Source organism: Penicillium subrubescens (assembly GCF_028828155.1).
Source record: "Penicillium subrubescens strain IBT 31985 chromosome Unknown utg000001l_segment0_segment0, whole genome shotgun sequence".
NCBI classification, from domain to species: Eukaryota; Fungi; Ascomycota; class Eurotiomycetes; order Eurotiales; family Aspergillaceae; genus Penicillium; species Penicillium subrubescens.
Window position 1 is genome coordinate 141,185 of NW_026643151.1, and position 23,318 is coordinate 164,502.

At 48.9% G+C, this 23,318-nt stretch overlaps 10 protein-coding genes across 10 annotated transcripts; 4 read left to right on the top strand and 6 right to left on the bottom strand.

The window, feature by feature from the left end:
• Window positions 1-19: 19 nt before the first annotated feature.
• N7473_000025 (class I SAM-dependent methyltransferase) lies at window positions 20-875 on the bottom strand (the record flags this gene model as incomplete). The annotated part of the gene is made up of 2 exons (XM_057145965.1): window positions 20-198; window positions 269-875. 2 exons carry the CDS (start codon window positions 873-875, stop codon window positions 20-22), a joined length of 786 nt encoding a protein of 261 aa, XP_057013851.1.
• Window positions 876-3,669: 2,794 nt separating this feature from the next.
• Window positions 3,670-3,963, bottom strand: N7473_000026 (uncharacterized protein; the record flags this gene model as incomplete). The annotated part of the gene is made up of 1 exon (XM_057145966.1): window positions 3,670-3,963. The coding sequence occupies one exon, from the start codon at window positions 3,961-3,963 to the stop codon at window positions 3,670-3,672; it is 294 nt and encodes a 97-aa protein (XP_057013852.1).
• Window positions 3,964-5,313: 1,350 nt separating this feature from the next.
• N7473_000027 (uncharacterized protein) lies at window positions 5,314-6,159 on the bottom strand (the record flags this gene model as incomplete). Its single annotated transcript, XM_057145967.1, has 2 exons — window positions 5,314-5,895; window positions 6,127-6,159. The coding sequence occupies 2 exons, from the start codon at window positions 6,157-6,159 to the stop codon at window positions 5,314-5,316; spliced, it is 615 nt and encodes a 204-aa protein (XP_057013853.1).
• A 248-nt stretch (window positions 6,160-6,407) lies between these two features.
• Window positions 6,408-6,587, bottom strand: N7473_000028 (uncharacterized protein; the record flags this gene model as incomplete). Its single annotated transcript, XM_057145968.1, has 1 exon — window positions 6,408-6,587. One exon carries the CDS (start codon window positions 6,585-6,587, stop codon window positions 6,408-6,410), a length of 180 nt encoding a protein of 59 aa, XP_057013854.1.
• A 1,977-nt stretch (window positions 6,588-8,564) lies between these two features.
• N7473_000029 (l-fucose permease) lies at window positions 8,565-10,175 on the bottom strand (the record flags this gene model as incomplete). Its single annotated transcript, XM_057145969.1, has 5 exons — window positions 8,565-9,153; window positions 9,218-9,569; window positions 9,630-9,755; window positions 9,808-9,899; window positions 9,949-10,175. 5 exons carry the CDS (start codon window positions 10,173-10,175, stop codon window positions 8,565-8,567), a joined length of 1,386 nt encoding a protein of 461 aa, XP_057013855.1.
• A 2,887-nt stretch (window positions 10,176-13,062) lies between these two features.
• On the top strand, window positions 13,063-13,730 carry N7473_000030 (uncharacterized protein; the record flags this gene model as incomplete). Its single annotated transcript, XM_057145970.1, has 2 exons — window positions 13,063-13,331; window positions 13,394-13,730. 2 exons carry the CDS (start codon window positions 13,063-13,065, stop codon window positions 13,728-13,730), a joined length of 606 nt encoding a protein of 201 aa, XP_057013856.1.
• Window positions 13,731-14,239: 509 nt separating this feature from the next.
• Window positions 14,240-14,698, top strand: N7473_000031 (uncharacterized protein; the record flags this gene model as incomplete). Its single annotated transcript, XM_057145971.1, has 1 exon — window positions 14,240-14,698. The coding sequence occupies one exon, from the start codon at window positions 14,240-14,242 to the stop codon at window positions 14,696-14,698; it is 459 nt and encodes a 152-aa protein (XP_057013857.1).
• Window positions 14,699-15,493: 795 nt separating this feature from the next.
• On the bottom strand, window positions 15,494-16,953 carry N7473_000032 (uncharacterized protein; the record flags this gene model as incomplete). The annotated part of the gene is made up of 3 exons (XM_057145972.1): window positions 15,494-16,696; window positions 16,753-16,857; window positions 16,909-16,953. 3 exons carry the CDS (start codon window positions 16,951-16,953, stop codon window positions 15,494-15,496), a joined length of 1,353 nt encoding a protein of 450 aa, XP_057013858.1.
• A 499-nt stretch (window positions 16,954-17,452) lies between these two features.
• N7473_000033 (uncharacterized protein) lies at window positions 17,453-18,571 on the top strand (the record flags this gene model as incomplete). Its single annotated transcript, XM_057145973.1, has 1 exon — window positions 17,453-18,571. One exon carries the CDS (start codon window positions 17,453-17,455, stop codon window positions 18,569-18,571), a length of 1,119 nt encoding a protein of 372 aa, XP_057013859.1.
• A 398-nt stretch (window positions 18,572-18,969) lies between these two features.
• N7473_000034 (uncharacterized protein) lies at window positions 18,970-21,331 on the top strand (the record flags this gene model as incomplete). The annotated part of the gene is made up of 5 exons (XM_057145974.1): window positions 18,970-19,055; window positions 19,109-19,122; window positions 19,190-19,590; window positions 19,674-20,118; window positions 20,181-21,331. The coding sequence occupies 5 exons, from the start codon at window positions 18,970-18,972 to the stop codon at window positions 21,329-21,331; spliced, it is 2,097 nt and encodes a 698-aa protein (XP_057013860.1).
• Window positions 21,332-23,318: the final 1,987 nt, after the last annotated feature.

Genomic DNA, 23,318 nt, shown 5'->3' on the forward strand with positions numbered 1-23,318 from the left:
TTAAGATGATCTTCTGGGCCTAGGAACCCCGTTTAACAAGTCTTCCGACCGTATGTGGTAGCTGGTTGAACCGTCCTTCCCTCGATCCAGGACGGAGATCTTCCGACTTCCACTCACCAGCCTGCAACAAGAAATCTTCTGTGTTCCGTGTCAATGAGCAGCCGTCCAAAAAAGTAGGCCAAACGATATTGATCGTATCTTGATGAATTTATCAGTAGAGCATCTTTCATACAATGCAGAGAGACGTGGTTTCTTCCTACCGACTCACCTTGCCAATGTGCCGCTAATGATTTCTCGTTTCTTATCTTGATGTGTTCGTATACAAGCCACTGTCCTCCGGGCTTCAAGTACGCGTATAGCTTCTCGATCAAAGCTTGCGGTGCCTCGACGCTGCACAGCACGTGAACCGTGGTGATTGTGTCAATCGTTCCTGTCTGAATACCTATTCTTTCTAGATCCTTAATTCCACCGTCGATAATCTCGTATCTTCCAGCTAGTCCCAACTTCTCCGCCCTCATCCTGAGTACTCCGTGGAAATTAAGGTTCGGTTCCAGGAGTATGAGCATCGATATATGTTTGTTTCTTGGTGGCGCGAATAGATACAACCAATCGCCTGAACCGGTTCCGACGTCAAGAACGATTCCACGGGCTTCGGCTAGCGTTGCCTCAACATCTTTGGCGAAGAGCGGCTTCGATGCTGAACCGAAGAATACCCAAAAGCGCTCGAACCAGGCTTGCCGGAACGCGTGTCGTGATGTCAGTTGCGAGAGCTTGAGTTTCCCCAATAGGACAACGAAAGTGATAGGAAGGTATACAATTGTTATAATGAGAACGATGAGAGGAACCGCAAGGTCCAGCAGACCAAGATCTAACATGATGAAATGGACCTAAAATAGAAAGGCTAAATAAAAACAGCCTCTGAGTTGTAGCTGGAGAAGTTGAGACGACTTGGACGAAAGAATAGCGTGCATTATATAAACCTTATTAAAGTTTCTCGCCCTTTATCTCATACGTAATGCATGGGCACCGCCACATTCAACTCTGGCTAGCACAGAGTGAGTTGGTGGTAGGGGAATCCGCTCTACCGCTCGCCCTCCCGGAAACGCATGGTGAACCGTGGTACGGTACTGAAAAGGAAATTGACTAAAGGTATTCCGGCCCAGTACCAGGGGGGTACTCATAGTTGAGAAAGTCTGCGCCGGGGGGGGATTGGGTTTACAACGATACACCCCCTCTAAGTACCCGATATCTTGATATTTTTTGGTCGGAAATTTGGAATCTTTTAATTGAATAGTTATTCCGATCTAAATGTCATATAATATTGTAGGATTAATTACGTAGAAGGGCCTTACCCTAAGGGGGGCCTTTTGGCTGGGAAATTTTTGATGGGGGATGCCAAGGCCAGGGCCGGCGGGTAGGCTATACCCGATTCGGCCAGCTGCATAGCCGGGGTTGCTAAGACTAGATTAGTGGCCTTGGCAATTAGGCCTCCGTAGCTGAGGCGGAAATGCTGCTTAGTTAAACATGGTGCGCACCAGTTGGATATCAACAAGTCTGAATTGCTATAAAGCCCCTAAGTTATCTGGCAATTTAACTATGTGGGCATAATAATGACTAATACATGCGGTCCAAGACTATCTCCGTTCTCCGGGATTCACTGCTGCTTCTGTTCCGTCACACCCCCTCAGCGCTTAGTGAGTGTTGAATATCTTCGCCAATGTTGAATTCAATCGAGCTGAGCGCTGATTCCTTGCAGCAGCAGGCTTTTCTTCTCTCATTTAGCTCTCAATGAGGTGCTGTATATCCTTCATTTGCAGCATCCTCACGAATTCGTCATGCTTCTGCCGCGGTAGAAGCTTTGTGAGACCATCTGCGGCCATTCGTGCTGTGGGAACCCATTTGATGCTGATTCGACCTTTGCTAACCTCTTGCCTCAGCCAATGCCCGTGTATATCAACATGACGGAGCTTAGTATCAATTTTGGCGTGCTCGGAGGTCAATAAGGTGACAGTCTGCTGATTATTGCCTATGACTTGGTTTAAATGCGATTCGCTCGAGGAACCTCATCCACCACTGCAGCGAGCGGGCAGCGTCTGACAAACTAAGCAACTCAGCTTCGGTGGTGGACGTGGTGACAGTGGGCTGCTTGGAGGCCTTCCAATCGACTGGGCCTCCATAAACTTGGCAAATATATCCTGCAGAGCTTCGTCGATCTTGATTATCAGCGAAGGATGCGTCACTTGCCAGTTCAACTGATTCCATATCACCCTTATCACCATACTGCAGTGCCGGGTACCGCGTGGTGTAGAGATAGCAGATCACTCTATCGACAGCTCGTTAGTGCTGTGGCCCGGGGTTTCGAAGGAACTGCGAGAGCTTTGCAGCTGCCTTTGCTGCATCTGGTCTAGTAATTGTGGTAGGATATTGGACTGAACCTACCTTTCCCTGGTATAGCTTGATCTCAGCTGGTGTTGCTGTGCCCGCTTCGTACGGCTTCAATTCTTCCACAGGGGGAGGTGTATAGACAGGCGCACGATCGGCCAAATGGTATCGAGCAGCCATACTGCTGATATAGGCGTCTTGGCAAAGCCAAAGCTTGTGCTGTTGTCTATCGCGCACAATTCGAATGTTCAAGAACCATTCTGCTTCTCCATGATCCGTAAGCTCCCAGTGTGCCTCTAGATCCTTCTCAAGCTGTCTAGCTTTCTCTTGTATTGCCGGTGACGGGTAGCTAGTGATGATGAAGTCGTCAACATAGAAGAAGACGATAATGCCGTGTGTGACGAAGACGCAGGGGTCTTCTGGAACCGGTGTGAGCCCAAGCTTTGTAAGAACTCTTGTTGCTTCCTGCTGCCAAAGCTTCGGTGATATACGCAGGCCGTATAGCGCACGATTAAGCTTCCAGCACATCCCTAGCTGTTCAAATCCTTCAGGCATCTTTGTGTAGGTTTCGGTTGGTAGCGGGCTATTCAGGAATGCAGTCACTGCATCACGCTAGCGTAGGTCAAGGTTAAATGCTGCAACTAAGGCAAAGATAAGCCTTACTGCCCTCGCTGCGAGTATCACAGCTCTTTTGTCTTCAGAGGATATCGTTTCGAGGTCTCCTCGCACACAGATACGTGCTTTTAGCTTCAACAGATAGCCGTCTTGGTCAAATTTGTATGTGAATACCCATCGGAGTGGTAGGATCTGCTTTGACACATCTTTCGGTCGATTCGTGACGGTAAATGTCGATTTCTCCTGCAGCGATCGTATTTCCATTGCACAGGCGGCTAGAAAGCCTTCGGCCATCGGGTGCTTCATCATCTCCTTCCAACCATCAGGTGCAGGGGGTAAATCGTCTCGGTGACGTTGAATTGGCTTCTCCGTGTTTAGCACTGCGGCGAATGTGCGCAGTAGCTCTGGTGGATCTTCTTCTATCGGCACGGTTGCGTACGTGTGATAATCGGGGTCTGCTCGCGGCCTTCTTCTTCTGCTTCCATCTATGATATTCGCAGTGTCGATGCCGTCATTTCTTCGTGTGTGCAGCTCAGCATATAGCTGCTGCTCGCTGTCGGAGAGTGTGTCATAGTCTTCTATAGTAGGATTTAGCTCCTCGGTAAGGCCTTCGTGCGGGGGGTTTGTCTCTGTCGGCTGATCTTCCTCCTCGCAGATGTTCTGGTCTTCAGTCTAGGAAATTGTCTGCTGGTCCACCCCCTGAACAGCGGCAGGGCCAAATTGTATAGCATTCTGTTCCTCCAGCGGACTCGGTGGCAATTCTGGTAGCTCTTCCGTCGGAAACGATCCAGCCAGGGTATCATTCGGAGGATCATAGTCTACCAGTAGGTGTCCTCCTCCGTCAGGTTCCGGGGTGATTAGTGGTGCATCCACCTCCTGAGGTATACGATCGTGAGCTTCCTGGTGCTCATCACTTTCTTCTAGAAGGATAGCTCCCTGCTGGCCTTCCTGCTGGCCTTCCTGCATATCCTCCTGTGTGTTCCGGTAGACTGATTCAGTAGGGATTCCAATTTTCTCACGGATCACCTCTTGTTGCTCTTTCTCGGTCAAAATCGTCGGTTCAGGCTCAGGAAGGGGCCCTCTCTTCCCAGTAATCCATATCAGGCTTCCATTTCCTCGATTCGTCCAAGTGTGCATCTCGTACGACTTCAATCTTTCTCCTTGCAGGGAACCAGATCTTCCACACATTTGATGCGACATAGCCAACGAGGAAACCAATTTCTGCACGCGGGGTAGTCTTTTGGAGCTTTAGGATATTGCGAATTCGGCAGTACCACAGCCAGCTATACACGCGTAGGTTAGCTAGATTAGCCTTCTTCATCCTTTCGCCGCCGAAATCCCTTCGTGCTTTATCACACGGCACAATCCAGCGATTCTCCTGCTTCAGGTGGGTAGGGATTCGATTAAGGATCCATACAGCAGCGCTCACCATCTCAGGCCACAGTTGCCTTAGCAGATTGCTCTCTATTTGAAGGTGTCTCGACATAGTCAAAATCACTCCCCCAGAGCGTTCAGCAGGGCTGTTTTGCTCAGGATGATAAGGAATACTATGCGAGACGACAATGCCAACGTTGCTTAGGAGACCCTCGACCTCATCACGTGGGGCTGATTCGTTATCATAGTGGACTGCCTTGATTAGTATATTCCACCAGTTCTTGATAAGAGCGATGAACTTCCGAATAGCATCTTTACACTGCCATTTTGCCTCATACGTGTATAGCCAGTGGAATCGAATGCCTTCAACGTAGAAATAGGTCATCCATTGGTGACGATTGTAAGCAGGTGGAAATTGGACCAGATCGAAGTGAATTCGGCCGTATCTCCCAAAGGTCTGGCCAATTGGTCGTCGTGAGATCTGATTTGGTGCGTGAGATGGGTTGCAGACCTAGCAAAGCTCCCCTTCATCTTCTGTTTCTGCCAGATCTTCGTTGATTTTGACACCATTTACCATTTCGGCAGTCTTCTTCATCACACGCGTGGAAACGTGGGCTAATCGACGGTGCCAACGATCTGCTGAGGCCTCTGAAATCAGTGGTTTCACCGATATACGCACTAGATACGCGTATATAAGGGCAACGTCCTCTAGTAGGAGTTGCTCCTTCGGTTGGTCGAATGCCCATATATCCAACGCTTCGTTGAGACGCACATTGATAACTAGTTTGCCATTGGAATCCTTGATACACTGGTTATCCTCATCCCACTTTAAACCCTTCTTCTTCAGGCCTGCATATAACATCAAATTCGGAAATGAGGTGAATATAAGACGTTGCTGAGCTGAATCGGCCTGATTGAGCCATCAAGGGCCGACTCCTGTCATTATCGCACTTCCAATGCCTTCACTGCAGTAATCGAATCACCTGTCTTTAGGCTTAATTCCTTTGGTGTAAACGTGGTGAACAGGTTTATCTGGTTGCATATATGCACTGATGATGCAGTATCGAGGAACCATCGCTGTCGAATCGTATCGTCGGCATCTCCTGTAGCCTTCACGCTTTGATACACCTGTTTCATTGGAAAATCCGTGGTGAAGAAGGAGCCATACAATTGGGTGATATTAGCCGTTTTGGTGGTGATTCCATTCTTTTCGTTGTGCTCCTTAATAGCTTTCTCTATCCAGGCTTTCCAGCCAGGGTCCTTCGCAAGACGTTCTTCCACACGCTTCGCCTTCTCCTTTATCACTTCCTTTTCAGGGTATGCATCTCTGTTGATCGTCCAGCAGTACCAGGGCTTATATACCTTATTACCCCATAGGCACCAACGCTTAGGGATAGGTACTAAGGAACGCTCTCGTGGCGGCTGCTGCGGCGGCTGTTGTTCCAGCGGTTGCTCTGATCCAGGTTCCTCGAAGCCTTGCAGTTTCGAAAAGGATGCCTTTGAGATTGTGCTGACGGTGGCTCCCTATGGGTATAGCTCATGATAGGCTCCACGGAAATGCTCTAGCAGGTCGCGAGTATCCCATTCCTCTTAGTAACGATCGATCGATATTAGGACTGCCACCAAACCGGTAGTATACCCTTCACAGCTCGAAGGAAATCCTTATTCGCATTCTTAGCCTCTGGTAGATCGAGACTAACTGCCTGCTCTCTCAGGGCGTCCCATTCGTCGATCCAAATATCAATATTAGCTCACTTTCTTAGCGGCAGTGCACAAACGCGTTGCCATTGCACTCGAATCGCTTCTTCTGTCGCAGCTGATCGTGCGAATCGCTTCTCAAGACACACAAGCCGTTGATATAGGGTCTCATAGTTAAGCAGACGCGTATAGTAGGTAGGATCCAGGTTGGTAATGATCCATTCGTTAACTGCGTCTAGGCTCTTTCTCTGTTGCTCCGATTTAGCCGATTGAATCTTATAGATATCCATACGATCCCTGCATATACGTTTATCTGCTTCGCTGCCGTTTTCTGGATACTAAGGCATTCGTAGCTCGCGAATGGGTTCTTCCTGATAGTCTTCCTCAATCTGAGGGTTCACCAGATCCCACACCTTCTTCTGGCGTGCGTATATCTTGATTCGTGCGAACCAATTCCTCCATTGCGCTGAATCCTTCAGTTTATCGCCCTTTATGGCGGAGACAGCGGTTGACTCCATATTGCTCGCGTTCGTGTGCAGTCGTTTCGATCGATAGGAAGGTCAGGGGTAAGGGGCAGACATCAGGCCGGTTAGCTACCGCGGATAAACCTTGCGTATAGCTTCAATTCGATTCAATTGACGAATATAGCCCTCTTACTGGCGAATCGGGCTCATAACAGTCGGAAATGCTGCTTAGTAAAACATGGTCCGCACCAATTGGATATCAACAAGTCTGAATTGCTATAAAGCCCCTATCTGGCAATTTAATTGCCAGATAGGGGTTATGGGTAGGACACCAATCAGGTTAATTCCCCAGCGTTAGAACGGACGGATCCTTAAGGTCACTATATACTAAGGGGTTTCCCTCTCCAGAGACTGCTTGGAACCCTGCATAACTTAACAATTCGGGCACGAATGTGCTGCATTTTCAATGTCTCTTCGCATTTGTCGCCACCACACCCGCGGGCGGATGACTCCATTCAGGCTAGGCTACCCTAAGTGGCCAAATTCTAAATATATACGGTTCACAAGGTCTCCACGAAGGACAGGCTCTAAATACGGTGCAACAAGCCCGTCGTCGTAGGTAAAAACGAGCTGTCGGTCTGATGCGTTCTTATCCGGATAGCTGCGAAAGCTCAAATAAGCCGCATACCGTTAGACAGCCTTAGCAACAGATTTACGAGATGGCAACTCCCCTGTGTCGAGGAATCGCACGGTCGCTTCCAACTATTAATTTTCGGGGACTTTACCGACAGTTAGCGATTCTGTCAGAGTTGCGGCAAGAGTAACGTCCCAAATCGGCCGGGATTAGGATACGTTGGCAGGGCCATCTCCAACGAAACTGGCCTCCTGCTCAGCGTATCCGGGGCTACTCCGTCCGATCCCTTCCGATACTGAATCTTCAGATCATACTCTTGAAACTCATCGACCCAGCGAGCCAAACGTTTGCTGTAGGCCGTAGTAGTCTGCAGGTATTGCAAACTTGCGTGGTCGGTGACGACCGCGGGTCGAGTCCTTCTAGCAGCGACCGCGAAGCGTCGAGTGCGGCCGCGCATCAAAGAGAGATGGGCACAAGAGTGGGCAAAGGAGCGAACTGGCAAACCGAACCAGCGGTTGGTCAAAGCTCCAGACAAGAAGGTGCTTCGGCTGTTCGAATCTCTTTCGAAGCCCTACACCTCCGTGTTGATTCAGATGCGGTCGATACGGATCGCACTGAATCACTTTCTGTTCAAAACCAAGGCAATCGAATCAGATAAGTGTTACTGTGGAGAAGGGTCTCAAACCCTGAGACATATCTTAATGCAGTGCCTGTGTACGCTGATTTGAGGCAGACCTTCCTTGGCAAGATCCGGATGACCGATCGGGGGATTCGACGGATTACGATGCAATCGTATCACACTCGCAGGAAATTCATGCTTCAAACAGGCCTTGTGGGACAGTTCCGGCACGTCGAAATCGAGCCAGAGCCCCCGCAGGGCGAAGGAAACGATCCGCCAGGATGATCTGGCGACGGCACAGGGGGTGAAGACGCTGGGTAGGAGGAACGCCAAGCCCACGGCTAACCAAGAGGTCGTGGAAGAATACATCCAACAAGTCAACACGCCAGTCGACGACGAACGCCACCAATCGAGAACGAAGCAGGAGGGATACCGGGGATGGAGGTGCAGAGGAAGCGGCAGGCCAATGTGAGGGCGGATTGAGAGATATATCGCGGGACTGAGGGCTTGCAGGGCGTTTCGGTACTTTTTTTGGGCTTTTTTACTAGGCAATACGCCGTTTTCCTATGTATTTACTGTTTCATGCGTGTGGGCTGGCGTTCGGATCACTCTTGCTTCCGCCGGAAGGAGCGCCTGCATAGCCCTTACGCCACTAGTTAGGCTGCAACAGGTTCATAGTGTCGATTGATTGATGGATTGAATGGCCTAAGGAGTACACTAGAGTGTGAAAGTCAATGACTTTAGGTCCCCCCAAATGTCTCTTCATAGCAACTTCCATCTACAGTTCTTCTGTCAGTTGTACCACTGGCTTACTAGTTTTCTCTTCGTCAACATTGCTTTCGTGCGGTTGGACGCCAACGTCGGTGGTGGTGTAAGCATCGACGCAATCGCGATACGACGGCACGAAGTTGACGCATAGAGGATACGACCAAGATACAACAAAAAAGCAGAGGGGGACAACCATAGCAAACGCCGTGCTGTGGAGGTCTGCTGTTGCTCCTAGCAGCGGCGGAACACAAGCGCCTCCTATAACTCCACCAATGATGAATCCTGAGCCTCTTTTCGTATGACGGCCCAGTCCACGCATGCCAAGAGCAACAATGGTTGGGAAACAGATCGACTCGAAGAATAGTGTGATATACAGCATTGACATACCCGTGTTCCCTTTTTGGGTGATGGACGGGGCGAGAAAAACAATGCACATAGTCATGAAAATCCCGTAGATCCAACGGGGTCTGAAGAAATGCATTAGGAACACTCCAAAAAACCGGCCAACAGCGAAAGCGGCCTGGGCACCAGCGAGGAATTTACTGCCAAGGCTGGAATCTGTGCCAGGGCGTGTCTCAGTCACATAGTTAATAAAGTATCTTGAGAACGATTAGCAATCTTATGACTCTGCTTATTGATCTCTCTTATCAGGTAGAGGCTCACCCCGCAATGGCGACTTGCGAGCCACAGTAGCAAAACTGCGCAAATGCTGCATGGAAGAGACGATAATGCTTTCTGAGGGGCATATCGTTTTCTCCATCATTGGTCTGTCGAGACTGATACTCCATATCCGCGTCCGTAATTTCAGGAATTGTAGAAACGAAGAAAATCAGACCGAGGCCGAAGACAAAGATTGCAATGGCTGTATAGATCCACTGAACATTCTGTAGAGCCCGCTGGTCGTCGAAGTCGAAAAGGACGTAGGATCCGAGAACCGGCGCTACCACAGATCCGACACCGTTGAATGCCTGAGAAATGTTGATGCGGATCTCAGAATGCCTAGGAGGCCCACAGACTAAATTCAAAGTCAGTGGAAGTTTCAAAAAATTATCTCTCTGCTATCACATGCACCTACCGGCGATATATGGATTTGCTGCCGTCTCCAACGAACCGAGTCCGTTTCCGATGATAAAGATGCACGCACAAAAGCCTCCAAAGGAATGCGCTTTGATTGCGGGAATAGCAAGGAGAGCACCCACTCCTTTTATGTCGACGTTAGCTCTGCTTCTTTACTTGCCATTAACAACGCTTACCATAAAGGAACAGACCCCAGATAAAAACCGCCCGATAGCCATAGCGGCGAAGGATCCAGGCTGCGTGCCCAAGCGACGCTAAGGGATAAGCGCTAGGTCTAGTCAGCACAACTTTATTTCCATGGATGTCATGTGACTCACCCAAAGTAAGCAGCCTGTAAACCCGAGGAACGCGCTTTGGAAATTCCGAGCGTATTCTGGAAATGCTTGTTCAAGGTATCGAGCAGGCCATACGAAAAGCCCCAGAGGAAAAAGAGGATGGTAACGAGGCAAATCGGATACAACGATTGTCGGAGTGTCAATTCTGCCGCAGGCGTTCTGTTGTTATCGCGCACCCTAAAGGTACGCTTTTTCCAGAAGGCGCACATATTTGCTCCGGGGACTAGTGCACGCAGACAAGGTAAGAAGGTAACGAAAGATGCGTCCAGAAGAATGGATGGATCCCAAGTCTTTCAGATATGAGAAATGGCAGGGGTATTTATATTTTTTGGAAGGAGTGTTTCGCTGACGCCGATATCTCATAGAAATTACAAACGTCAGGATTAACTCTAGTGAGGTTCTGAATGGTCATATGCGCCATGCGCGGATTACACAACGAGACCCACGCGGCTTAGCACCAGTGAGATGAATCACGCGGGGTAAACAAAACCGGCCCCGTTCACTCGTACGGGATTGGTGGCCCGCAACGGGTGCTACAGAAGTAGTATTAGCCTGCGTCCTCGCTTGGTTCGAACAGGAAGATAGCTGTGGGGTCCTCTGTATCCTGCTCCATGTTTTGACTTGGCCAATATTTCTTCACAAATTCGCCGATTGGCGCATATCATTTCTCCCCACAAATGGATAACGGGGGATCAGGATTATGTAATATACTCAGGAAGAACTCACTACCAATGGAGTGATAGTATATATTACCGCTACTCTTCCCTCGAAAGTTAAATCAGCCTCCGAACGCTCTACGCTTTGATAGGCGAACATCGGGCCAATACCCGGAGAAATATATCGTCGGGGACGAAAGAGCCGCTGAAGGATCGTTCCGCTCAATTTGCGACTCGATGCACTCTTCACATTCCACATGCTGAAGCCACTGAAGCATTGGCGTGCGTACTGAATAATAATCCGTACTGAAATATTCCGTTCGGCTAAATTGTATGCATCGGTGTGACCGATGTCAATAAATTCGTTAAATCGTTGTTATCGTTATTATCCGATAGAGTCCTACGAAATCAATGTTGAGGTCTAATTTACCCGCATCGGAATCAGAACTCAGACCGCGGCGATTCTCCCGTCATGAACTTAAGGGCTTCAATTCTGTTCAATTCCCTCAATTTTTGGAGAGAGAAAATACTGGAAGAGATGTATGGCGAAATGGGACTTCAGCCTAGGAGAGAAGAAGAAAGAACACTACTCTCAGGAAAATTTTGGGAGTGAGGATGCTATTTAGCTTCGTCTACAAATTTAATTTCTGCTAACTCTTGACATGGTCTGGTTCGATACCTAAAAGTGGGAATCTGCGGTTTTCAATACGTGTTTAACGTTCAAACTTGTACAACCAGTACCGGGCTAATGGTTCTGGAAGCTCCGCCCAGTTGCCCCAGCTGCGAACGCTTCAGTCTCACAGTGAGTCTCCACAGCTTCTCCCCGCATTTCTGACTCCTCGTCTGGTCTCGATTTCGATCATTGCACTAGTCGTGCAAATCACTAATATGCGGCGGGCCGCAAGCAAAAGCGGAGATGGTATTCGTGTATTTGGCGACCAAACCCTGGAGCTGCCGGCTGCCAATGGCCTGGAACTGTTATGCTTGTCTTATCGGTGAGGTCGGCAGGAGAGTTTCCGTTCCCCTCGCTGTCGCTGTTAATTGCGGGCGCTACAAGAGAGGATGGCGTATAATCGACGCCCCAACGGCCATCGGCAACAACTACATGCTTGAGGAAATGCTTGAGGAACGATCTTGTTCCGCCGAAAGATACGCAGGTTTTCCCGGTCATTGGCTCTGGTTTCGGAGCTGGACGTGTTGGAGTGTATGTAAACTCCTATCTTGACGGAGAATGGAAGATTCTACTCCTTCAAAAGGTATAGTCGTGGGTAACGGCTTAAATATCTCAAACAACCGACTCTTCCTTGATTGGGGGCAGGAACACACGTCATGCTTGCTTCTCATCGTGTCTTTACGGAGCTTGAAGTTCTACATAATTGTAGAGTGTATTCCATACCAGGCACCACCATCGGGGACTTTTGAAAGCATAGAGCATAGGTCGAAAGACAGGATGCATGCTCGCTCCAGATAGGAGGCTAAGAAACAAATGTCGACCTACCTTACTAAAGATATGGCGAGTTAGAAGTGTATCCTTCGTAGTAAGCTCATCTTGTATCTCCAGCTTCGGGCCCAGTATCCTCGAGGGCAGAAATAACACCGATCACGAGCAGCATGTCATTGGCACTGATCTGAAAGAATTAATTGTGTGGGGGTCACACTTATCCAGAAAGCCACGTTTGGGCAGTGGGGCCCTCTGTACGGTACATTGACAATCATGGCTGGTAGATGGGTGGATTCTGGGGGAGGCTGCTGCTGGAGAAGCTGTTCCTGGGGGTAGAGGAGCCGAACACGTTCAGAGAGACTCAAGAGATCTTGCCTGGTCTGTGCGCTTGTCTGTTTGTGGTGACGGCTGACCGGAGCAGAACCCAACTATGCCGGACATCTCGTATAGTTGTACGCTGCGAGAGCTGGTGGTTGCAAGCGATCGCCCGGAAATGAGATCAATCGGAGATCTCCCCTCAACTCGTCCATCAAAAGAAAGTCAATATGCAGCGGTACACTAGCGGAGCCAGATCATTCAGCCCTCGCCTACCGACCGATTCCTTGGGCCTGCTGAAAAATGGTGAACGACCTTGGGGTGTTTGAACTAAGACGACAGGGGACACCCCCTGAAAATCACAACTAAGAGAGCCTGTAGCCGACATTGATTCTGGAAAATTATGGCCAATGGCTTCCGAAAAAGATCGAAGTAATGTCTAGCCTGAACTTGGTGTCAACCCGAATATTCAAGCTACTGTTCTGTCAGGAAGATAGCGCAGGCTGAACTCTATTCGACATCCGATTATCAGCACGTTCCTGAATGTGAGACGGGATTTTTCATGAGCTTGCCGTCGAAAAATCCATAAATATCGTGATGCACCGCCGGTTTTCCTTGAAAAATTCGAGCTCTGCACTCAAATTTCGAAACGGGCATAGCGTGAAATTTCCAGTCTCTTCCAAAATGACCACTGAGCCTAGACCAACGCTCGTGCGGTTTGAAGGGGGTAGGGATGGAGTCGAGTGCAATGAGAAAGATCTGCAGCAAACCAGCGATGCCATCCAGCTGGCTGAGGCGGTAGAATCGACAAAGTGCAGTCCGTGGACCGCCAGCATGTTCCGGCTGTACGGCTGCCTGATGATCACATATCTCTGTGGATGCTTGAATGGCTACGATGGATCACTGATGGGCGGATTAAATGCGACGACGACGTACCGAGACTTTTTCCACATGTAAGTCTCGACCCACAGTGAGTGAAGCTGCTGCATCTTCTAATCAGAGCAATTGCCTACAGGAAAACTGCGTTATCAAGCACTGGATTGGTATTTGCTATCTATAACATTGGCTCTATTCCTGCGGTGATTCTCTCTGGTCCGGTCACCGATATCTCCGGGCGCCGCAAGGGCATGTTCACTAGGGCCGCCATTATCATCATCGGCACTTGCATCCAAGCACCTGCCACATCCCATCGAAAGTTCCTTGCGGGTCAATTTATCCTCGGTTTTGGAGTCAGCTTTTGCTGTGTCAGTGCTCCCTACTATCTTGCTGAAATGGCTCATCCAGCGTGGCGCGGAACCTTGACTGCGTTGTACAACTGCACCTGGTACATCGGCTCTATCGTTACTAGTTAGGTCGCCTACGGCTGCCAAAGTATCTCTCAGCCGTACGGTTCCGAATTCCAATTTGGTGCCAGCTTATCTCGTCTGTGATTGTCGTAATTGGTATTTGATTCTTGCCAGAATCTCCTCGTTAGCCCATGGCGCAGGACCGCACAGAAGAGGCTATCCGAGTTATCGCGCGCTATCATGGAGAAGGCGATGCTTCGCACCCAATTGTCATCCTTCAAAGTCAAGGAGATGGGGCATCAGGTAACTGTCGGTGATTCAGACTCCAGCCGAAAATGGTGGGACTATCGCGAGTTGCTCAATACCCACTCCATTCGTCGCCGGTTTATTTGTGTAGCCGGCTTGGCATGTTTCGATCAAATTTCCGGAATCAGTCTGACCAGCTAATATCTCCCGGGGATGGTCGAAAGTGCAGGAATTGGATCTGTCAAAACACAGCTTTTACTCAACGGCATTAGTCCTATTCTCTGTTTGATAACATCTGTGTCACGGACTGTATCGGCCGTCTGCCACTAATGATTTACTCGCTTCTGTTCTGCTCTGTTGCATTTGCCATCATTTTGGGGACTTCCAAGTTGTCCTACGAAGATCCTGCTCACTCCAGCGCTGCTAATACCTCAGTTGCTTTCATCTACCTCTTTGGCATTGTGTTTTCTTTTGGTTGGACGCCGCTGCAAAGTATGTATATCGCCGAGACGCTGACGACCAATACCTTTGCCAAGGGCATTGCAGTTAGAAATTTATTGTCTAACATCAGCGGTGCGGTTATTCAACGCAGCTCTGGACCTGCGTTTGAGAAGCTCAAATATTACTTCTACGCTGTGTTTATTGCGTGGGACCTTATTGAAATGGTCGTAATCGACTTCTGGTTCCCGGAGACAAAAGAGCGAACCCTTGAAGTGCTGGAAGAGGTCTTCTCTGCTCCAAATCCTGTGAAGAAGAGTTTGGAGCGACGTGACATTAGCACAGTGTAAGGACGCTGGAGGTCACGGAAAGCGACACTACGCGCACAGGTATGCGATTTGGAGCGTTAGGGGAAGATTTGCTACATTAATGGTTGGTATAAGAAAGGCCAAGACACCAATAGGGTCGTTTTTGGGCAAGGGAACACATGACCAACATTTCTCTGTGGGTGATGCTATCGTTCTATATGCCTGCGGTTTACCTATGGATACAGAATATGGGTCAAAACTAGCGTCTAGTAATATTCTCCATCTGCCCCTCAATAATGCTTCGTGTATTCGCCCGAAGGTACAACCTCTTACTGCAACAACCACATCATATAATCGCACGGCGTTACAACAGTGGACCTTCAGAAAAGTTCAGAGTTTTTAAGCGTCTAGGAAAGACGCCGCATAAGGGGAGACATACGTAGAAATTTCACCAAACTCTCGAAAGAATTAGATGTGCCGTTACTTCGCAGTCTGCACCTTGGTTCAGCCTGGGAAGTCAACTGTCCATTTCTAGAACCGATCTGAACTCTCCTGCTTCACATTTGGACCATGATGATGTCCCCAGGACACAAGAGCGAAAACAATAAGTGTAACTGAACCTCCTCGGCGGTAAATCTGTACCAACAGGGTTACTTGCATTGCGGTGCTGAGGTTGGATCATTTACTAATCACTAGAGTCATTTATTACTCTAAAGGGTGTCCCAGTGTTTAAAATTTTGGTACCATATTGTTGAAGAAAAGATACACCAGAGGAAAAATGTATTCTAGGCAGCCTGGAGCACAGTAATTCTTCCAATTCCGTGACGGTGCAACGTGCTAAAATGGGGCCAACGTCCTGTCTCCGTTGAGGATGCTTTTGGCTTCATCGCTTCTCCACCAACTCTGCGGCCCCCCAGGGAAGCTATATCTCTCCAAAGTCTCTGTTTTCATCTCCACACTGTACCCTGGCGCCTTTGGTGTGACATAGTACCCATCTGCTGTCTGAGTAGGCTCAAGGAAGTGTTCATGGAGGTGATCCACATATTCCAAGATGCTCTTCTGCCCGCTTACCACCAAATAATCGATTGTGCTTAAATGCGATGTGTATTCAGGAAGACCAACGCCTCCTGAGTGGGGCACAATCGGAACCTTGAACTTCCGAGCTAGCAATAGGATGGCCAAGACTTCGTTCACGCCGCCAACGCGACAGGCATCCGGTTGTAAGACGTCAACCGCACCAGCCTGTAGCAACTGTTTGAACACTATACGGTTCTGCACCATCTCTCCAGTCGCAACTCCCACCGTGCCCCGCAGTGCCTTCCTAATCGCGGCATGGCCCAGGATATCATCAGGCGATGTAGGCTCCTCGATAAACCACGGCTGGAACTCGGCCAGGGCACTCACATAACTGATAGCTTCAGGTACGGACCAAACTTGGTTGGCATCAATCATCAGCACATTTCCTTTATCGTAACCTATCACCTCTCGGGCCAACTGAAGTCGCTCTCGGTCTTCCTCGACTGATCCTCCGACCTTGAGTTTGAAATGCTTGAAGCCTTCGGCCAAGTTCTTCAGCAACAGTCCTCGCATCTTGTCCTTACTATATCCAAGCCAGCCGGCGCTCGTGGTGTAAGCGGATACGGCACGGTTGTCCATCACTTCTGCCATGCGCTCTGCCTTTCCAGACTGCGTTTCACGAAGCATCTGAATGGCCTCTTCAGGCGTGATTGCATCAGTGAGATAGCGGAAGTCGATACACCGTACTACCTCCTCTGGAGTCATATCGGCCACAAGCTTCCACACTGGCTTCCGCTCAGCTTTGCCCCACAGATCCCAAATGGCATTGACGACTGCACCCAGAGCCATATGGATCACCCCTTTCTCGGGTCCTATCCATCGCAGCTGCGAGTCCGATGTGAGATAGCGCCATGTCTGTGCCCAGTCTCGCACCAGCTCCTCCAGCGTCCGATGGACGATCAACGGCGCAATGAGATCTATCGCCTTGCATACGAGGTCATTTCCTCGACCAATCGTGAAAGTCTGCGATAGCAATTAGAGATTTCTTCAGGCGTCATTAGGGAATTTCTGGGACTGACCATTCCGTGGCCGCTATGCTCGGAGTCTGTCTGCAAAATACAGTACGCGGCCGAATAATCGGGGCCTGTATTCATTCCATCTGAACCAACTTGGTCTAAGGAAGTCTACTTAGGTTAGTTCCACGAATGCCACGATATTAGAACCTGTGTACTTACTGGAAATCGAACATCATGAGAAGTGAAGCCAGTAATTGAAGTCATGGTGAATTGAGTATCCAATCGAGTTAAATCAAGCAGATGCGACCCTGTAGTTATGTCGTGCTCATATTGTCGACGAAAGTGGTCGTATATCTGGCTGTGAAATACACCGGAATCGGGTATTCACATATTCACAGGCAAGCGAAGCCAGGCGCGCACCGGAAAAGACTGAAGCCACCAAAAAGTCTCTATTAGTCATTTTTCCGTCGGGTATTTACAACCAGGCAATGGCAATACGTGCAACGGACAGGACGAGAGCTGCCAAAAAACCCCAAAGATCATATTCTTGTCGGATATTTGCATTTTCGTGACAGAAAGTCTATTCAACTTTACACAATACGTCGGCTTGCTTGCGGGTAAAATTCTTTTGTGGTCAGTGTTCGGGCGAATGGCCGTGATTCTCCAGGAAGATTGTTGTTGCTTCCTTTGAATAAATTGACAAACCGGAGGACTCGCAAATATTCTAAGTAACTGAACCAGAAAAGTCATCCACGGCCTCAAAATGAATTTGTCGGAGGCTTCGACGCCCCTGTCGCGACTGCTACCCCCACTTATTCTAGGAGGGGCGGGGTTTAGTTATCAAGTATTCCGGAATCCCAATTCGGCTCAAGCATTGGAAGTGTTAAAACGCGCGTTCCAGCTGGGTTTGCGAGCCATCGACACCTCCGCTTACTATCATCCATCCGAGTTACTTCTTGGTGAAGCGCTTTCACATCCTGATTTCGCTCTTCATTACTCTCGAGACCAATATCTGTTGATGACAAAGGTCGGCCGCATCACGGCGACTCAGTTTGATTACTCGCCAGCCTGGGTGCGACAATCAGTCCTGCGCTCACTTCAACGGTTACGTACCAGTTACCTGGATGTCGTCTTTTGCCACGATGTTGAATTTGTCCCCGACGAAGAGGTTCTGCAAGCTGTTGGGGTCCTACTAGATATGGTCCGCGAGGGCCGTATCAAGTATGTTGGAATCTCGGGATATTGTATCGACGTTCTTACCCGCATCGCACGCCGTGTCCGTGAAGAGTATTCCAGGCCGCTTGACATCGTGCAAAACTGGGCGCAAATGACTTTACAAAATGATCGCTTAGCTAGAGAAGGTCTAGCAGCGCTTCGGGAAGCTGGAGTTTCCTGTGTTTGCAACTCAAGCCCGCTGGCCATTGGCCTCCTTCGAGCCAACGGTGTGCCAGTTGGGGACCTGGGGGACTTTCATCCTGCGCCTCCAGGCTTGCGACTTGCGGCAAAAGAGGCAGCTGAGTATGTTGCCGGGCAAGGGGAGTCGTTAGCAGCATTGGCATTACGGCATTCCATCCGTCGTGCTCAGTCCGAATCAACTACCGATCTCCGTGTCACCACCATCATGGGAGTCACTTCCATTGCAGAGTTGGAGGACAATCTTGCAACTGCTCGACAGGTCCTTCGAATATCTAATGAACCGCGATGGCTCTGGACGGTAGATGCCGGCCCATCCACAGACTTCGGGTCGAGCAAGCTGGAAGGGGAGGAAGATCTCCAGGCTGCCGTGCGGGAAATTTTGGGGTCATGGTACGACTTTTGTTTCCCCAGTCCAGGCGACGGATGGGATGTGGCCGCCAAAAGACCAGTGGCCGCCGCACTGTGATTTTGCCCAGTATAGATCAATAGAGCGACTCCTGCATACCATATGTAGAATTTTTACTCTAAATGGAAAATATTTAAAGAATCTGGATATATGTTTGGCCACACGGGAAATTTGGTCGGTCTTTTCCTCCACCCATCCTTAAGTTCCAATTTGGATATAGAAACCCTACCTTTGCCACACGCCATATTCGGCGCTCGGCGAGAGTCAAAATTCACTAGACAATTTTCCTAGTCTTGCCGGTGGCTGCGCCATGGAAGTCGAGAGCTCCCGGATAAGGCAGTCAGGTCACTGATCCCGGGAAGGTCCCCACCAGTTCTCCCCGCATTCCTTTCTCCGCGCCCGCCCTTTTTAAGTTCGACCCTTTGCCCATTCGTGCGACTAATATTTCAAACAACCACATGGCTCATCGAAGTCAACCGCGTGTGCTGCGAGCATGCGACCCATGCGCTCACTCTAAACAACGTTGTGACGGTGAGCGACCGTGGTAAGTGCTCCTGGTAATTTAGCCGATGCCTATGCTAATCACTCTGCGTGAAGTCATCGATGCGCAGGTATGCTGAAAATCAAGATCATTATCAGCACAGTGCTTTCTTTGATCCTTCTAACTACAATAAGTAGAGCGCAGTGTGTCTTGCCATTACACCAAGGTTGTCCGGAAACGTGGCCGTCGCCCCCGGTCAGATTCAAGTCGAAACCTACGACGGGATGAAACATCCTTATCTGGATGCGGCTCACCACAGAATTTGGCTGCAACTCCTCCATATACAATGGTCTCGAGTAATACGCCACTACCAGACGGCTCTCATGGCATGTCACCACCTGCAGGCCATATCCTTGGAATGGAAGCCAGTAGAAAAGGCGTGACACATGTCACGAATCCAACCGCCACAGCAACATTTGGGACCAGGATCACCAATCCACCCTTCCCCGCTCAAAACGACGTTTTGGAAGGGTATTTTCAGAACACACTGAACAGCGCACGAACAGATGCAATCCAGACGGCCCTGACTCCTGATCGAGTAAGTTTCTATTTGCAAATATCAGTTAGATAGTTTTCGCCTGGGAAGACCTTTAAAAGCTGCTAACGTCATCTGTCTCAAAGTATTCCCTAGAACACCAACCCGCCTTGCCCAGCCTGCCAGAAGCCATTTTTAGTGTCTCGGACGCTTTTGCCGACGATGTTTCAATGAGGCAGCCATACCCCTGCCTTGAGACGCTGGTCCCTTCTCTGTATGGCATTCTCTCTGCCGAAGATGCTTCTGAAATGCTAGAGATTTATTTCAACCAAGAGGATAAATCCTTATTCAAATCCGCGTCCCCATATATGCTAGCGCATGTTTTACATCCATCATACGTCCTGCACCCTACAGATCCCCGACCAACCTCTCCCGCCTTGCTCACAGTTATTCTTTACTGTGTCACACAGACTGCTGACCTGAAGATTTTCGACACTCCGGGGGCGCGTGAACGAATGAGTGTGGATCTTTACCGTCTGTCATTGGACTTATTGCAGGCTGAAGACCCAGACAATTATTTTCGCACATCAGGTAGGCTGTCAAGCCGTTCTTCGCTCGATGGATATTTTATTAATAGTGCTGAATTCTTCTAGATGGGTGGCAATTCCATTCACACCCTAGCGGCAACTCCCCAACGCAATCTCACTCAGCTCCGGATCGGCAGACGACAAGCAAAGCAATATTACCACGACAACTCGGATCAACGGATATTATTCTTGCCGTTGCTATACTGACCGTTGTCATATCTGGCGGAAATTATAAAGCTGACACCCTCAAGTGGCACGATAAGTTAATGCGGCTTGTTCGAGCCAGTGGGCTCAGTGTGGAAGATCAGGACATTGACCTGGGTCCTGTATTTCGCGGGCTTTACAACGGCGACTCCACATTCCGGAGATGGCTTGTCAGCAAAGAAGAGAGACGTCGTCTATTTTGGCTTATCTACTGCTTAGATCGACATTTAGCTCTATCCTTCAACATGCGACTGAGTCTTCCCGAGGGTACCTTCTGTGTGCGGACCCCGTTGCCCGAGGGATTATGGCAGTCACTCGATACGGCAGATCTGAATAGTATCCATGCCTGTCCATTAGGCCCCCCAACACAAATCTCTGGAACTGGCTTTTTTGAATATTTCTTACCACTGGCTAGGGTACTAGGGCATATCATCGACTTGCATCATCTCCGCGGCCATCCCACTCTTGGGCAGTTTATTTCTCTTGATGCAATTCGCCGAATCGAGGTCATGATTTCCCAACGTGAACAAGAGCTTCTCGACTTGGAAGGCCAGACCGGTCCCTTTTGCTCCAATCATGCAACCGACCCTCTATTTGCTCAACAACCTAGTGAAGGCTCGTCCGGCGGCGTGGAGTCCTTCGGTTCGCCGTCACATGCTGCAAACAAGGACCCCAACCTGCCGTTGGTAAAAATCTACAGCACCTATTTATTACACGTCTTTTATATCCTGCTGCGCGGTAAATGGGACCCGATCTCGATGATGGAAGATAACGACGATTGGATTACGTCGGAAAACTTCTTGATATGTGCCTCGCATGCCCTTAGTGCGACCAGTATGGTCTCCCAAATCCTCTCTATGGACCCGGAGATGACCTTTATGCCTTACCTATTCGGCATCTATCTTCTCCAGGGAAGTTTATTCTCATTCTTTTCATGGATCGAATGCCAGAGCTTGGTCCAAATCGATCAGTCGAGGAAGTGTGTGAGACTATTATTCGCGCGCATGAGGTGAGTGTTGTCACATTAGATACGACCTTTCAGGTAAGACCTCTATAGCTTCAAACACTCCAACACTCCACGCAATAATCTTACTGGTAATAGAAAACCTTCCGCAAAGTGTTCAGATCTATGCTGTATGATGCTCAGCAGGCCGGAGCTTCCTCATGGGATGAACGCAAAGCACGACGCAGAGAGCTGCTTTCATTGTATCGGTGGACACCGTTGGCTCGTGGACTTGCATATTAAACTAATATTTCTAAATATGTTCCATGTGAGATTTAGATGACAATTTAATAAGGTTTTCGACAAATCATCAAATACAATTTATACGGAATCATTGACCAGCTGGCAGAGTATCCTCCCTTCCTAGGCCAAAGTTAAGCAGAGGGGATATGTACGTCAATGAGTCATATCGAGGAATAGTATTTGGACACTACTGGTTTATATTGACAAGATGGTGTCAAGACAACCAAAGAGTTGATGACAACTTACAAAATACAATGCTTGTGTGTGTTTCAGCTGCGAGGGTTGGATCGATGGGAAATATGCATTGATATGAAAACCTAACAAGTCACAGGAACTCCAGTATGGCCTATTCCGAAGGAGGCGCAACGGGTATGATGCTATGTGCAGCACTTCCTCCATATTTCCATAGAGCCAAATGGACATGGACAATGCCAGAGTCTTCAATGCTAGTTGATATCGGAACAATCTCGACCGCTCAATATAACCGTGATAGAGGTGGCGTCACCTTCAAGTCTGAGGGAACGTGCGAGGTATCTAAAATCGGAGCGGGGACCAGGGCAATCTGCGCAAATGAAAGATCGCTTTAAATTCAACCATTTCGCCCGATCAAACAACCAGATGTCCTGCATTTGGTTTTTAGATTGCTACATACCAAAGGGCACGACCGCATGCGGCACAAGAATTGAGAAGTGACACGCAATTCCTCGCAATTCGAAGCACTAACTGGCCTAGATGGCTCTTGAGGCCCACGCATCACCATTGTAGATCATGGACATTATAACTTCACTGTCATGCGATTTCTAAGCTGCGATAGCATTCAGTATATGCAGCCTGACCCTCCCAGGGATGACCCTCGGTAACGAAAAGATCAGTGCCTGTAGTGGCGCCTTCGCAAGGAACGCCCATTTATGCGGCCTTCAAATTCGACTTGCGTGTTGCAGGTGGCCATGGTCCTTCCACCGGGGCCTTATACGATGGGGTATTTTTTCTTCTCTAACCGTAAATCAGACCTGGTATATATGTGAAAACTAACTATTACGTCTTCAAGTCATGTTTGTACCTCGTCTGTGCAATAAATTGGGAAGTAATAGATGTATCCATTTGTTGACAACTATGAAAATTTATGATGAATACTGCATGACCCTCTGGGCACTGATTATATGAAATTGATTGTCTATCTTCAAAAGTAGCAATAGATGTTCCCGTGGCGCATTCGAACAAAATGAACTCTGTAAATTAATCAAATTTGGCGAGAGAATGGGCTTGAACGCAGTCTCATCTATAGAGGGCACGCGAGATTGAGTACAGGGTCATTCATATAATATAAGATAAAGATTTGGATCCACAGTGAATGAATATCAATCAGCAAAGAGATTGACTAGGGTGGTGAGCGATAATTCATCAACGATGTAGTCGTTGAAGTTCGTGTTTGGTGTTGGGGCCAATGTGCTCACTGACGACTGCCGTTCGCCAATTTGCAGATTCTTCGGTACCATCTGGTCAGCCAGTGGAAGCGGGGAGGTGGAGATTGACGTATCTGCATAACAAGGAGACAGCGTCACCCAAGGAGACGCGTCTCTGAAATAGGGATAAGTTCCCGGCCTCATGCTATTGACTTCTGAAGATTTCGACGAGGCGCTGCAGGAGGGCAGCCCAGACTGCGACATCCCGTTGCTGGTAGAGAGATGTCTTTGTAGGATATACATTTCGATCAGTCTAGCTTGCCCCATGACAACTTCTTCTAGTCTATCTGA